The sequence below is a fragment of the Anarrhichthys ocellatus genome, unplaced genomic scaffold, assembly GCF_004355925.1.
Source record: "Anarrhichthys ocellatus isolate YVR2014 unplaced genomic scaffold, GSC_Weel_1.0 scaffold11, whole genome shotgun sequence".
Taxonomy (NCBI): Eukaryota; Metazoa; Chordata; class Actinopteri; order Perciformes; family Anarhichadidae; genus Anarrhichthys; species Anarrhichthys ocellatus.
In genome coordinates, this window is record NW_022280041.1 from 5,442,937 (window position 1) to 5,456,207 (window position 13,271).

Consider the following 13,271-nt stretch of genomic DNA (forward strand, 5'->3'; position numbering starts at 1 on the left):
TGTGTGTGTGTGTGTGTGTGTGTGTGTGTGTGTGTGTGTGTGTGTGTACACCCGAGGACAATAACCATTGTGGCGGACAACAGACGAGGGTAGTAACTACAGAGTCGCCACCTGTTTGTGTGTCTGTGTAGGAGTTTGTATGCTGGAGAGCTTCTGCGTGAGTGTTTGTCTCACTAAGCAAAAAAACACACACGTGTTTTAGAGGCGAGCGTGCTGGAAATCCCCGAGCCGATCTGAATGGCTGCTCTCTTCCTGCTCCTCAGCGCAAAGACTATTGTTCTGTCCGTGTGGAAACAAAGTGTGAAGCATCCCTATCGTTTCCATTGGTTACTTATGACATAAACACACACACAGCTGTGCGCAAGCAAATTATGGATAGAAGATGGAAATCATGCATACTCGCTCAACTGATATTAGGCAAAGTCAATATTGAGGAATGCATGCATGCTGCAGTCTCATTAGAATACAAACTTTATTAATAGGGCAACATGAGGGCAACATTTTCTCTTTTTTTTTAATCTCAGAAGCCTGCCATGTCCGGTCCCACCTGGCTTCCCCCGAGGACTCTGGATAGCCCCGAGCGAGCCGTCCCCCAGATGTCTCACTCCGCTGGCTCAGCAATCTACCGAGCCCCCAACAAGAAGGGGACGTCCGACTTCCGGCCAAAATATGGCCCCTACGACCAGAACGGTGGAGGAGGAGGAGGAGGAGGTGGTGGTGGAGGAGGAGGAGGAGGAGGAGGTGGTGGTGGTGGAGGAGGAGGTGGGATGGCCAACAGGTACATGGCTACCGGACCCACAGGTAAGAAGACCACCAGTCACATGCTGGTGTCACTAATCAGATTCAAATAAGTGTGTAAGTGAGTGTTCAGCTTTTGGATAGGATTTACAAGGTTCTTAAAGTTATAACGGTGTATTGTCAGAAATAATTTAGTCAATATTTTGGGGGGGGGGGATTTGTTATTAATAACTGTTCTCTAACCTGAAGGTGGGCCCATTCATCACTCGTCTAGCGATCACTATTACTCCCCTCCCCATGGTCCCAAAGAAGACCGCACCTGGAGCCCTCACATGGACAGCTACGAGCTGATGGTGGGTTTGTTTTTCATGCGGGCCATTTAAAAATCAACATTTCAAGTCGAGCAACAGAACAGTTTCCCAACATTTCCAACTTTCTTGCCGTTAGCACCGTGGTCCTGAAAAGCCGGCGAGCTATCACTCCAAAATCGACGCCGATATCGACTCCCTCACCAGTATGCTCGCTGATCTGGACAGCCACCCGCAGGACGCCAGCACACAAGTAGGACAACACACTTTATTTAAACTAAACGGACACATTATTTGAGAAATTGCATTCGTACTTAATTGTGTACTTTTCCTGACTCCCCACAGCTGTACGACAACGTGCCTTATAACAAGTACCTCTCAGGGGATCACTACAAGCCTGCGCACCAGAGTGCGGGTCCTCCTCCGGGTCGGCCGTCCATGGGCTACCCCCCTCATCCCCAGAGCCAATACCACCCAGCGCCCCGCTACCCCAGCGAGCACCAGCCCCCTCAGTACTCCACCTCCCACCAGCCGGACTACTACTCCCCCTCTCCGACCCCGAAGCCCTACCCTCAGCCCGTCCCGGCCTCCTACACCACGGCCTCGACTCCGACCGGGCCCAGGTTCAGCGTCCAGGTGAAGACGGCTCAGCCCGTCACCTACTCCCAGACGGGGAGGCAGGCCGAGCAGGCCTACACCCCGCCCCCTCCTCGCCAGCACGTGTCCCGGCCCCATCCCCAGACGAGCCCGCAGGGCTGGTACCCGCCGCATCCCGGCTCGCAAGCTCAGGAGATGCACTCCGAGGTGGTGTACAAGGGGAGCGCCGCAGGACCGGGAGGAAGAGTTATGCAGGCGCCACAGTCCAAGAGAGGGATGGAAAATCACCAAACAGGGTCGGGGGCTGCGCAGAGTCCGGCTTATCAATCCAGCAAGGTAGAGACACATATACATCTCTAGCCTGTTAGAGGATTATATGTAATTATATGTTTCAATACCTTACTTTGAGTAATGTCAACAGGCTTTTTTGCAAGCACCCATACAAGAACGAAACATTTAAATTCATTAATATCTGATAAAACTAAATTATGAATCCAACCAAGTGTTGAAAGTACAAACCCAGCCCTGAATATCATAAATATCAAATTCAATTTTCCTTTTAAAAGAGTTGGTTATGAAAGGAATGCTTTCTGATCTTTGTTTGTCGTCTTTTCTTCCAGCAGGGGATGGCAACAACCAGGCCAGAGGAAGAGTTGGATCGACTTACCAAGAAGTTGGTATATGATATGAACCACCCCCCTGTCGAGGACTATTTTGGTACAGTCATTACTTTAATGACCTATGACGCACTAACATCCTACCTTCTGGCATTTTCAAATAACACACGCTTTTAAATGGCCTTTCAGGCCGCTGCGCCCGGTGCGGCGACAACGTGGTCGGTGACGGCAGCGGCTGCATCGCCATGGAGCAGGTGTTCCACGTGGAGTGTTTCACTTGCATCACCTGCCACGCCCGACTCAGAGGGCAACCCTTCTACGCCCTCGACAAGAAGAGCTACTGTGAGAGCTGTTACATCGTAAGAAAAGCATTGAGTCCATCTCTCGGTAGTATAAATAGATTTATACGTGTATATATATCCTGGTTTATTGTACACCTGTTTCTACTTTTCTTGTCAAGAGTACGTTAGAGCGCTGTTCAAAGTGCTCCAAGCCCATCCTGGACCGTATCCTGCGGGCCATGGGGAAGGCCTACCACCCTCGCTGTTTCACGTGCGTGGTGTGCAACTGCTGCCTGGACGGCGTGCCGTTCACCGTAGACGCCACCTCTCAGATTCACTGCATCGACGACTTTCACAGGTATGGAAAACATTCAAACGCCCGCGATGTTGTTGTTGAGCGCAAGGTGCGTAAAAGAGAAGGTAAATGTCGACGCTGTTGTTCTCCCCGACAGGAAGTACGCTCCTCGCTGCTCGGTGTGCGGTGAGCCCATCATGCCCGAACAGGGCCAGGAGGAGACGGTGAGGATCGTGGCTCTGGACCGCAGCTTCCATGTTAACTGTTACATCTGTGAGGTGGGTCGACTGGACAACAAGATCACACAACACAACCGGACTTTGCCTTTGACTTAGCCTCTGATTCATGCAACAAATTCTGTCCCTGATTCTGTGTCTCTCAGGAATGTGGTCTCCTGCTGTCCTCTGAAGGGGAGGGTCGAGGCTGCTACCCGCTGGACGGCCACATCTTGTGTAAGAGCTGCAGCGCCTGCCGCATCCAGGACCTCTCTGCCAAAATCTCCACTGACTGCTAACGCCGCTAGCCTCCGGCTCATTATACACACGCACACACACACTATTGATGGTTGCAGACAGGGTGTGCCCCTGCTTTGACCTGCGAGGTGCTTCTTTTTTGTTTTTCTTGCTCTGACTACGACATAAACTTTGCTATAGTTCCCTCTGTTGGTATCCAGCTGTAATTGTGTTTGCAGAGGAACATTTTCTGAGTCCTGATGGAGCGAGCACCTTTTATTCTGATGTCCTACTACATTTACTTTTTTTTTTATTTTGGTACACAGCTGCCCCATTTTTCAGCTGTAGTTCAGTATTAGTGTGACGGTGGCCTGACCTGCAGGCAGCTTGGGCTCCACTTACCATTTATCGGTACTGCTCAACTATTAGCTTGCACATTATTATCTTTGTCAAAAACAATGAAAGTATGGAAGGATATCACAGATTAAGACCTAAAAAGAAGAGGGTTTTTTTTGGGCAGAGAGGCATCTTAAATGATAATTAGACTTGTCATACATTTGTAAAACACTAAACGTCAAAAGTTTCCGAACTGCCTCCAGACAAGCGTATTAAAAGCACATAATGCAACAACTGTGACTGTACATAACGGGCTGGTTTGATGATGAAAATGTCGCCTTCAGTGCAGTGAATCTTTGCAGAGACGTAGCTTCATAGCAGGACAAATGTAGAAGACGAGGAATGTGTAGTTAACCTTACAAACTATAGTTTTCTTTTTCCTTTAGCTTTTATGAAATGCTAGTACAATATTTGCTAGAACAAACTTCTCAACACAATGTTACAGCATCATGTTTAATTGGAGTTCATCACAGGATTGTTGCCATTTTTTTTTAATCATCCACAATAACATTTCTGAATGTCTACGAAACACAATCTTTTGTTTAACACTTGTTGTTGGTTTGATACTTGACTGTTACATTGAAAGCGATGGTGCAATGAAGTCGGATGCTTTCTTTTTGTCTTAGGAAAACAGGGTGTCGGTCACTTGTGTGGTTTGAAAAACACCCTGTTTGAAGTTTGAGCCTCATGTGAAGAACTTTGTACACGTGTCATTTGGAGGAAGCATGAAACTAAAGTTTTACTCAATTGAAAATGATTTTTGAGTGAATAGATTTACTTTACAAATACTTTTACACATTGGTTGTTCTTTATATTTGACTAAAATAACAGTGGACATAAATTTGATGTATTTTTACCACACAGACGTTGATATTTTTGTTCACCCTTGCACGAGACTTTGGAGCTTCAGTATTTGTTATGATCGTGTTTTAACCTCCGTCTCTCCGTCCTGATTTTGTGTTTGTTTAACTTAAAGGGCCAGAGCAGCTTAGACGCTTTGAAGGCCTTATCTCAAGGATGTCATTCAGTTTCATCATCATTGTTTTTTAAACTGGGTTCGTCTGTGAATTCTGCTTTTTCTTTTTTTTTCTTTTTTTTTTTTGGATCATGCTAAAACGGTTCCGTTGCGTTTTCTTCGTCTCTTAATTTATTTACTGCATTAGATCATCAAGGTTATCATTTCATTCATGCCCCCAAGTGTCTTTTTTTCTTATATATCCCAGCCCACGCCAACTCTTGTGTCATACTCTTCAAATCACATCATTTAGTTTTCTTTACACTCAAATCGTTTAATATCCTCACTGTGTTCAGTTTGAAATGCTGTTAATTTTGGAGCTTGCAGATCAAAGCCTGCGGCTCAAAGCAGCAGACGTCGGTCCACCGATGACTTTATACGGTGAAGTTACGTTAACGGGGGAGCGCGTTGAACACATGGGTGGTTTTTCTCCCAATACCGGTTGTAGTAAAAAAAAAAATATTAAAATGTCAAGTCAATTGTTTTTGTTTGTCACTTTTTATACAAATGCAGTTCAAAACTTAAAGGTGCACTCCACTGATTTGTCACCAGATTACCTGGAGGGTCTGACAAAATATGCAATTAAGTTGCATTATGGGAAATGTAGGATCCAGTGTTTTGGATATCTCAGACCGTCGAGCTTCAATCCTAATGACTCTTGGTTAAATTAATCTCTTGTAAGTCTACAAACGTTTGCGGAAGTGCAATAAAAAAAATCACAGGAATACCCCTTTAAGACAAAGAAAAATTAAACATAGCCTTTTAAATCAGAAAAATGTATTTTAGCCACTGTGTACATGCTTTCCAATCTCAAAACATACAACCTTATTACCGTATTATAATTGGCAAAACGCCTGTGTGTTTAGCATCTTGCAATAAATGATCCAGTTACAACAAAGTGAGCAAACACGGGATGAATTTATCCTTAAAAAGTACATTTAAAAACAAAAGTACTCCAGCTGGAACAGCTATTTTTTGCGCGCGCGTGTGTGTATTAACACGAGGTGAACGTTTTCCAGAAGAAGTTGCGACAGCCGGCCTTCCGCTCTCTTTGGGTGAGGGGGAGCTGTCGCCGCATCACCTCCTCCCTCGCTCCCTCCAGCTCCAGCTCGGGGAGCATCTCGTCTCCTCTCGCGGCCGTCAGCTCCGACACAAACTTCAGCAAGAGCAAGTAAGCGAGATCCTAAAGGAGGACAGAAAAATAACTAAATAATATCTCACGTCCCTGATTCCAGCCATTTAAGTATTTGCAAATATTTAACCCACTCACCTTGTCGTTTGCCACGTCTGCTCTCAGTGTCAGCATGTCTCTGCGTGGAGCACCGCTGACCTGCACCAGCACCACGGAGGAAATCAAGGCCACAACAAGAACCTGCACCTGAGAGCCGAGCATCTCCACCTCTAACGGATGGACTCCTGTAGCCTCTTTTCAAAAGTCCAAAACTGGAGAACCGAGAAGAAAGTGTATCACTGTTTTGAGTGGGATGTGGTTCGAGCTGATAAATAAGCCTCTTCATCTTCAAACCCTCCTCATCCTCACGCCAACAAAGGGAGGTGATTGGTGGAGAGGAACAGCAGTGAGGGAATGAGGAGGTGTGTGAGTGGTGAACAGAAGTGTCATCGGACAGGATAAGGTCATCGTTGGCGTGGACAAACTCCTGTAACACGTCTGACGTTAGTAACCAACTAGCTTTGCATTATGAATATTACATATCAAACCTAAACCGATGACGTTCTGTCAGTGACGATTAGCTACGCCAGCTTCGTAGGTGCTCCTGAACTCATCGTGAGGCCTTCACGCTGCGCGGCGTTTCGTTAATGACACAATGTGACTCAAATGTTAATGAGGCTGCTCGACCACTCTGCCACCCTTTATGCCGTCACTTTGAGTCAGTGGAGAGCAAACATCTAAATGTCAGACTGCAAACGGAACACTTTATGCAAGTGTTTGCCCGAGAGGTGAAAACTGGAGAGCTATTTGAAAATACATTGATCACATACAGATGTAATATGTTGCTGCTTTTTCCTTGAAGAGCAATGCCAGCCAAGTCAAACAAGAGCATCAACCAATGATGAACAAAGCGTAATTATCGCTCATTCTTTCAATACATAGTGACCTTTCCTTCACCACAGGGATGTCACCGATTACTCGGTCTTTAATGGTGACATAACTTGACTTTAAGCAACATTTTCGGAGTAGTGGGGGACCGTCGTGACCGCAGGCGTCCAGCTGTGCCGCTCCGAGGAATGAGAGCGGTCTCACAAATCACACCTCCAACGCCTCCACACCTACGTAATGGAAAATAGTGTCAGTTTGTCAGGGTTAATGAAACAACTTCACCTAAGTTTAACAGGAAGCACTTCCTCCTGCCGATTTAGACGTAACTCGCATAATTCATTCATTTCAGTGTTTTACTCTATGTCAAGCTGGTGGGTCAAACATTTCAACGGGCACGATTCCCAGAGCAACATCTTTGCAAAACACACTTTCATACAAATACAAGTGAAAGATTGATCTCAGTTTGTCTTGTGATTTGTGCAACGTTTACAGGATTTTCACTTATGAAATGACAATGCATGCATTGTATTCACTCCCAGCTGTTGCTGAGTTAATGTCATGTCAATGTCAGTGAGATGAAGTCCAGCAGAAGAATAAAGCTGCGTAAAATGTTTCAGTGATATGGTTTGTCCACTGGGTGTCGCTGTAATACTATTTTAAATCAACTCCATTCACTCCAATGAATCAACACTAAATGCCTCATGAGATATCCGTGTTCCGCTAATTACCTTTGAGGTAAATTACAAGCTGTGTTCATAAAGACAACAGAAAACGGAAGTGTGTGCTAATTAGCTTCTGTTTAACACGCGAGTCAGTCAAAATGGCGACTCTTCCAAAAGTAAACACGACTTGACAGCTTTCAAATCGAGACCAACCACGTTGCATCAACTCAGTCTACGTGTTAGTCTTACAAAAAAAAAATGCAAATACGTTTCCATATTTTGTGTGGGTGAGTTCCAACGTGCAATATAAACGCATTGTTTAATTGCAGCCTCGTGCAAAGACTTGTGTGACATATGCCCATGTGACGTTTTAATTAGTTTCAGTGTGGTGTTGCTGCTCGCCTCACCTGTCTGTGTCACCGCTCCAGTGCCGACAGGTGAGACCAGTTCAGTAACAAAGAGTGGTACCAGAAAGCTGAAATACCTGTGTCATTATACACCACAGTACACTCCGGAGGGTCCTTCAGGAGACTCTTGGGGGGGCTCCAGGCAATAAGTGGATATTACTTCAGCCATGCAAATGAAATGTTTTCCTTTCAATTTAATATATTACAGAGTTTTATGTCGGGGGAAATATATTTTAGAGGTCCTGTCTAAATATACAGGATGTGGAGGTCTACAATACAGTGTGGAATAAGATGTAGAAAATACTGTTTGCTCCTATACTCTTATTCTATTGCCTCCCTTAATACAGTGATATGGCTAAAATTACTGCACTTTTACCAAAGCAGTAATATTACTTTTTATGACATAAAATATGGCTTTATAATACGGCAAATTGTTAAAAGATTATGCATAAAGTAATCAAATGTATGTGCAAGGCAATTCATTGTGTCCCACTGCAATGCAGCCACCAAACCAGAGTATTAACAGACGTAAACCAAAACAGAAATATTACTCTTTATGTGAAATTTGCATATAGTTTGCAAATAATATTCATATAAACATGATACAATTCCACAGAAAGTCTTTTAATGTTAAAATCCAGCCCAGCACTATACTGCATGTATTTGTTTGTGATGAAGAAGCTCAAAGGTACGCTGAAACATCTGAATTACCTCATCTCAATTCAAATAACCTTTTACTAAATACATTTATTCCCAAAATTAGTTTTGAATTTGTGCCGTTCTTAATATTTCCAGGAATGTTCCAGACCAAATGTCTCGACCGTCACTTCGGGCTTTCTGTCCGGTCCAGCTTCCTCGGCCCGAAGAGCGGTTTTCACTTTGAAGGTGCGTTTCTTTATCCTCTTTGACAAAATGTGTACCAGAGAAGTCCTTAGCAGGTATCCAAGAAGGACCCGCTGATGACCTTTTTACCGTAAACCACCAGACCAGCATGGATTCCACTTCTTGTCCGATCAGGAGGCCACACTCTGTGGTTACGCCGTCTCAATGAACGATGCGGGAGACCTGGTGTTTCGGGCCTCCTTCCTGGCCTGTCACGTCCACAGCAAGGTAGATTAGTCTCCGTTCTGTTGTGCTCTGATACGTCGCAGGATTGCATTCCTCTTCTGTTGTCCCTCCTCTGCAGAGAGGCACGGACTATCACCTGCGTCTGTGGTTCGTGAGCCTGCAGGCGGATGGGAAGGTGGCGACGTTTCCCTTCCAGCTCCACTGCTCGCTCCGGGGCCGATGGAGCGCCAGAGAGATCGTCTGTGAGGAAAACTACATGGAGGTATGTCATCACATCCTTGGAAAATATTTATATTTATAGAGTACATACTGTGGATGTACGAATTACATTTGTGTTTAATTTTGAATGTGTAATTCTCTGAACATGAGCTCAGGCTGAGGGAAGATAAAATCAATTTGTGAAGGTATATCAAGCCTTATTTTTTCCTCTCTAGGTGTCGATTCAGCAGTCTATCCTGCCCATTACATCCAAAAATGAGAAGGTTCGTAAATGGCAAAGATAGAGAGACAAAGAGTTGCTTTCTGTGTGCAGCACATATATATGTTTTTATGTGATGTTTTTGCTCTACGGCTTCACAAACGCGTTGTCTTCTTTGTCACGGAGCAGGGAGCTGACGTGGCTGTGATGTTCCACGGAGATGACCGGCCTCCAGAGAAAGCGGAGGTCTTGACCCTGATGGAGGCTGCTACTCTGGGCTGCCCCGTCTCACTGCGTGGCTCTCGCCTCACCCTCCGCTGTCCCTACTCCTCCCCTCTCTCATACTTTGTCAAGGTACTAAGAGACGGAGGGATTTAGCCTTCATAGTCACTTTTAAATCCTTGCTTTTAGTGTCAGTGCTTTGTTTTTTTATTTTTCTGGATGCTGTGTGTTGGGGTTTTTTTCCCAGGAGAAGGGAGTGGATTTAGAGATCATCAGAGCAACCATCCTGTATCGACTCCAGAGCAACTTCCTCGCTGTTGACGCCGCTATTGCCTGTGCTCTGAGTAAGTGCGGTTCATCAGTTTTACATTATTTGACAACTGTAAAGTACCAGAGTGAAATGTGTCCCCTGTCCCGTGTCTCACCCCTAGACGAGGCTACAGCAGATGGGTCCGACCTGCTGTGGACTGCCCCTTATGTCCCGTCGGTGTTAGTCCACGGTCGGTTCAGGGACAGAGGCTTGAGCGTCGGAGTGAACGGCCAAACTCTGAGTGAGTCTGAAAATGAAAAGAGCGGATTCAACATCAGCCTGCAGGAGGGGAGAGTGGAGGTCAGGATTCCTGCAGGAGCCCATGGAGGACACATTAAGGTATGCAAACAAGATAAAACAGAGAATTGTGTATTTTCTATGATAATTCTCTCATTTTTGCTCATTTTTTGACTTACATCCTTTTTGTCCTAAGTGTCGCCAATCGCTTGCAAAGCAGTTTGAAATGCACTTGATTTGTTCGAAAGGAGCGGTACAAATAAAGTTTGATTGATTGCTGTGATTCTTCCAGAGCGGTGTTGTGAGGGGACGGTATGGCCAGTCCATGTCAGCGGATCTGTTCTTCATGAGTCAGTGGGAGGACGAGCGCTGGCCTCTCACACAGCATCGCTCCTTCAGGCACCTACAGACTCCTCTCATCCCACAAAGCCCAGTCCTCACCAACAGTCAGGCCATGTTAACCTACTTCTCTATGCATATTTCATTCATAAAAACTGTAAAAAAAACATACAGACTGTGCATCAGGGCTGGGTGATAATTCAGTATCCTTTCGCACAATAAGTCTGGTTGCATTGCAAAGCTGCACTTTCCCCTCTTACTGTGCAATAATAATGTGAACAATGTTACAAAATTGTAAAAATTGTCTCTATTTCTATGTACTTTGTGTTGAATACACTGCAGTCATTGATGTCTCTCTCCCTCCACAGACACAGTGTCCTCTGAGGGATTGTTCTCCGTCACTTTAGGCCTCTTTGCGCCTGATGTTTCCCTCCAGAAGGTGACAGTAGATGGTGCTGGTGACATTTTAATGTGGACCCACAGTGACACAGACGACCTCAGTGTGTCCAGGGTCTCCTACTTCAACGGGAGCCGCTCCTACCAGCTCAGTTTCCCGTTGTCGCACCCAAAACTAATCCCAGCGGTGAGATTAACCAACACTGACCCGTTGCTATTATGTGTAGAAGTTCAAAACTCTCTGAAACACCCTACTGTCTCATCCCAGTATATAGGTGGTGGCTATGAGACGTACAGTCTGTCTTTTACCTTTATTCTTACCATCTTACCCAGTGGAGAGGTGTTTTACCATCAAGCCACGATAGAGCCGAGTGTTGAATACACAGGTGAGTGATTTGTCACCATTGCTTCAGACCAGCTGGTGCAGTTAAAATCAATATACTGTGGATTCCCTATCGACCCTGGTGCAGCTCCGGGTTCCCCCAAGCTGCAGGGGAAGTGCACCGAGAGCAGCCTGCTGGTGCTGCTGCACCACGGGGCCCAGAGTGAGCTGCAGTGGGAGCTCTTCCTCGGGGCTCGCAAACTGGACTGGGACCTGGTGGAGATGGGCGGCTTCCTGGTGGAGGCGGCGAACGACTACCTGACCGTGGAGATCCCCCTCTACAGCGCCGGGATGAACTATGGGGTGATCAGTCATAATTTTTCAGATGATATGACGTAGCGGATAATTCAGTTGTTGCTCTACATTAGCATCATCTTTGGGAGGGTAAACATTCACATTTGCTCCTTGTCTTTCCCCATGCAGGATCTGACATTGCGGGGTCTTGTCTCTGGAGTGGAAGTGTCTGTTGTGGACGCAGAGTCTCTGAAAGTGATGGACACTCTAGTCCATGAATGCACCTTTCCTGTTATAGACGTCCTAGGTACAAACCACAAGCTCCAACTAAAGCAACATTTTAGTTTGTTTATAATACTCTTGACACTCGCAGTGTTTTTCTGACAGTATGTTTGCCAGAAGGGAGGATGGTGGCAGTAGTGGACACCACCCACACCATCCCGCCCACTAACCCCAACCGGACCACCCTATTGGACCCCAGCTGTGTCCCCGTTGAGACGGACAGTGCCAGAGCCCTGTTCAGCTTCAGCCTGGACTCCTGTGGGACAACTGTAACTGTGAGATACCTTTTAATTAATACAAATCCACGTAATGAATATGCTCTGGGGCGTGTTTCTGATCTCATATTTCCTCAGACTCAGGGAAATGTCCTTGTTTATGAAAACCAGATCAGTTACCCTCAAGATTTTCTTCCTTTGGATGACCCTCTAATACACAGAGATTCTCCGTACAGGTGAGAAACTTACCTACTGAACTCAGTCCGTCTTTAAATGATAGTGTTGATGTAAGTCTCGTCTGTTTTAGGCTGACAATTCAGTGTCGCTACCCAGCAAACCATAGTAGTACTCTGGCTATCCAGCACCCTTTGAACTCCTCTCTGGACCTTTCATCCGTACCAGTCAAACGCACACGCAGGGAAGCTGCAAACACAGGTGTGTGTGTGTGTGTGTGTGTAAAACTGACTTCAGTTCGTATTTTTAAAAAAAACAAAGATACCAGTTAAGCTGCGACTCGTATTTCATATTAATTATGTAAATATGTGATTTGTTCTCCAATCTAATCAGCCCAAAGAAGGTGGAGAGTGAATTTGGAGGGACAGCAGAACCAAAATCTAGGTAGTGAAACCAATTCAATCATGAACACTGTGCTTAATGTTCTACACAAATCTACTTTGTATTGAAACTTAAGTCATTAAAGTTGGTGTAAGGAACTCCATGTTTAACCTCTCGTCTCTTATCAGGAGTTTCAGTGCGGACTACATCTACGCTTGTCTCCATCCTGCTGCTACCGATGCTCTGCACATGGGTTTCTTTATACATGACCTGTTAACTAAATAAATGAACACTGTTTTGTTTAATATATTTTCTGTTTATCCTGGCAAGATATGAGAAATGCAATGAAAAGGTACCGTCGCTTTGTAAACCACTGATTTTGTTTAATTATTCATATAGACTATTCTATAACACCGGCTTTGCATACTGAAATAGACCACTGGTGCTTTTTAAAATGCCAGGGCCAAAGAATGTGTTAAAGGTAAAGCAGACAAACCTTAACCTCATTAGCTGGAATAGACCTTTTCGATGGCATGACGGTTTCCTGTCATAGCAGGTTGAATTGACATGAATTACATCTGCAGTAACTTGGCATTCTGGTTCAAGGGCCCTGGTATCAAATATGCTGCTTACTGAGACATCTACATGAGCCATTGTTAAGTGTTCCTAAATGTCACGCTAAAAAGTAGAGTTGTTCCTCATGTCCCTGGTGAGTCAAGTGCATTGTCTAAATATTCATTAGGCTTACACGTACAGAGGGGGAAGTAATATTCAGATGGTGAAAAG

The 13,271-nt window shown here is 45.2% G+C and overlaps 3 protein-coding genes across 6 annotated transcripts in view; 2 read left to right on the top strand and 1 right to left on the bottom strand.

The window, feature by feature from the left end:
- Positions 1-5,178, top strand: part of trip6 (thyroid hormone receptor interactor 6) — a 7,362-nt gene extending 2,184 nt beyond the window's left edge. For 3 of the 4 annotated variants that reach the window (XM_031851503.1, XM_031851505.1, XM_031851504.1), the window contains exons 3-11: positions 525-801; positions 988-1,091; positions 1,186-1,299; positions 1,392-1,979; positions 2,264-2,360; positions 2,450-2,619; positions 2,721-2,899; positions 2,994-3,114; positions 3,219-5,178. In XM_031851503.1, the coding sequence (XP_031707363.1) occupies positions 534-801; positions 988-1,091; positions 1,186-1,299; positions 1,392-1,979; positions 2,264-2,360; positions 2,450-2,619; positions 2,721-2,899; positions 2,994-3,114; positions 3,219-3,350 (1,773 nt within the window). In that variant the 5' untranslated portion in view covers positions 525-533 and the 3' untranslated portion in view covers positions 3,351-5,178. The remainder of the gene's footprint in view (positions 1-524; positions 802-987; positions 1,092-1,185; positions 1,300-1,391; positions 1,980-2,263; positions 2,361-2,449; positions 2,620-2,720; positions 2,900-2,993; positions 3,115-3,218) is intronic. The other variant, XM_031851506.1, reaches the window with a different exon arrangement.
- On the bottom strand, positions 4,647-6,156 carry sst5 (somatostatin 5). The gene is made up of 2 exons (XM_031851507.1): positions 5,970-6,156; positions 4,647-5,882 (listed from the first exon to the last, which is right to left on the bottom strand). The coding sequence occupies exons 1-2, from the start codon at positions 6,090-6,092 to the stop codon at positions 5,694-5,696; spliced, it is 312 nt and encodes a 103-aa protein (XP_031707367.1). The 5' UTR covers positions 6,093-6,156; the 3' UTR covers positions 4,647-5,693.
- A 2,328-nt stretch (positions 6,157-8,484) lies between these two features.
- On the top strand, positions 8,485-12,613 carry LOC116385461 (uncharacterized). The gene is made up of 17 exons (XM_031850959.1): positions 8,485-8,515; positions 8,623-8,712; positions 8,813-8,937; positions 9,014-9,157; positions 9,330-9,377; positions 9,503-9,667; positions 9,783-9,879; positions 9,967-10,184; positions 10,375-10,528; positions 10,790-11,004; positions 11,086-11,203; positions 11,288-11,502; positions 11,623-11,740; positions 11,821-11,990; positions 12,069-12,166; positions 12,238-12,365; positions 12,498-12,613. Exons 1-17 carry the CDS (start codon positions 8,485-8,487, stop codon positions 12,611-12,613), a joined length of 2,250 nt encoding a protein of 749 aa, XP_031706819.1.
- Positions 12,614-13,271: the final 658 nt, after the last annotated feature.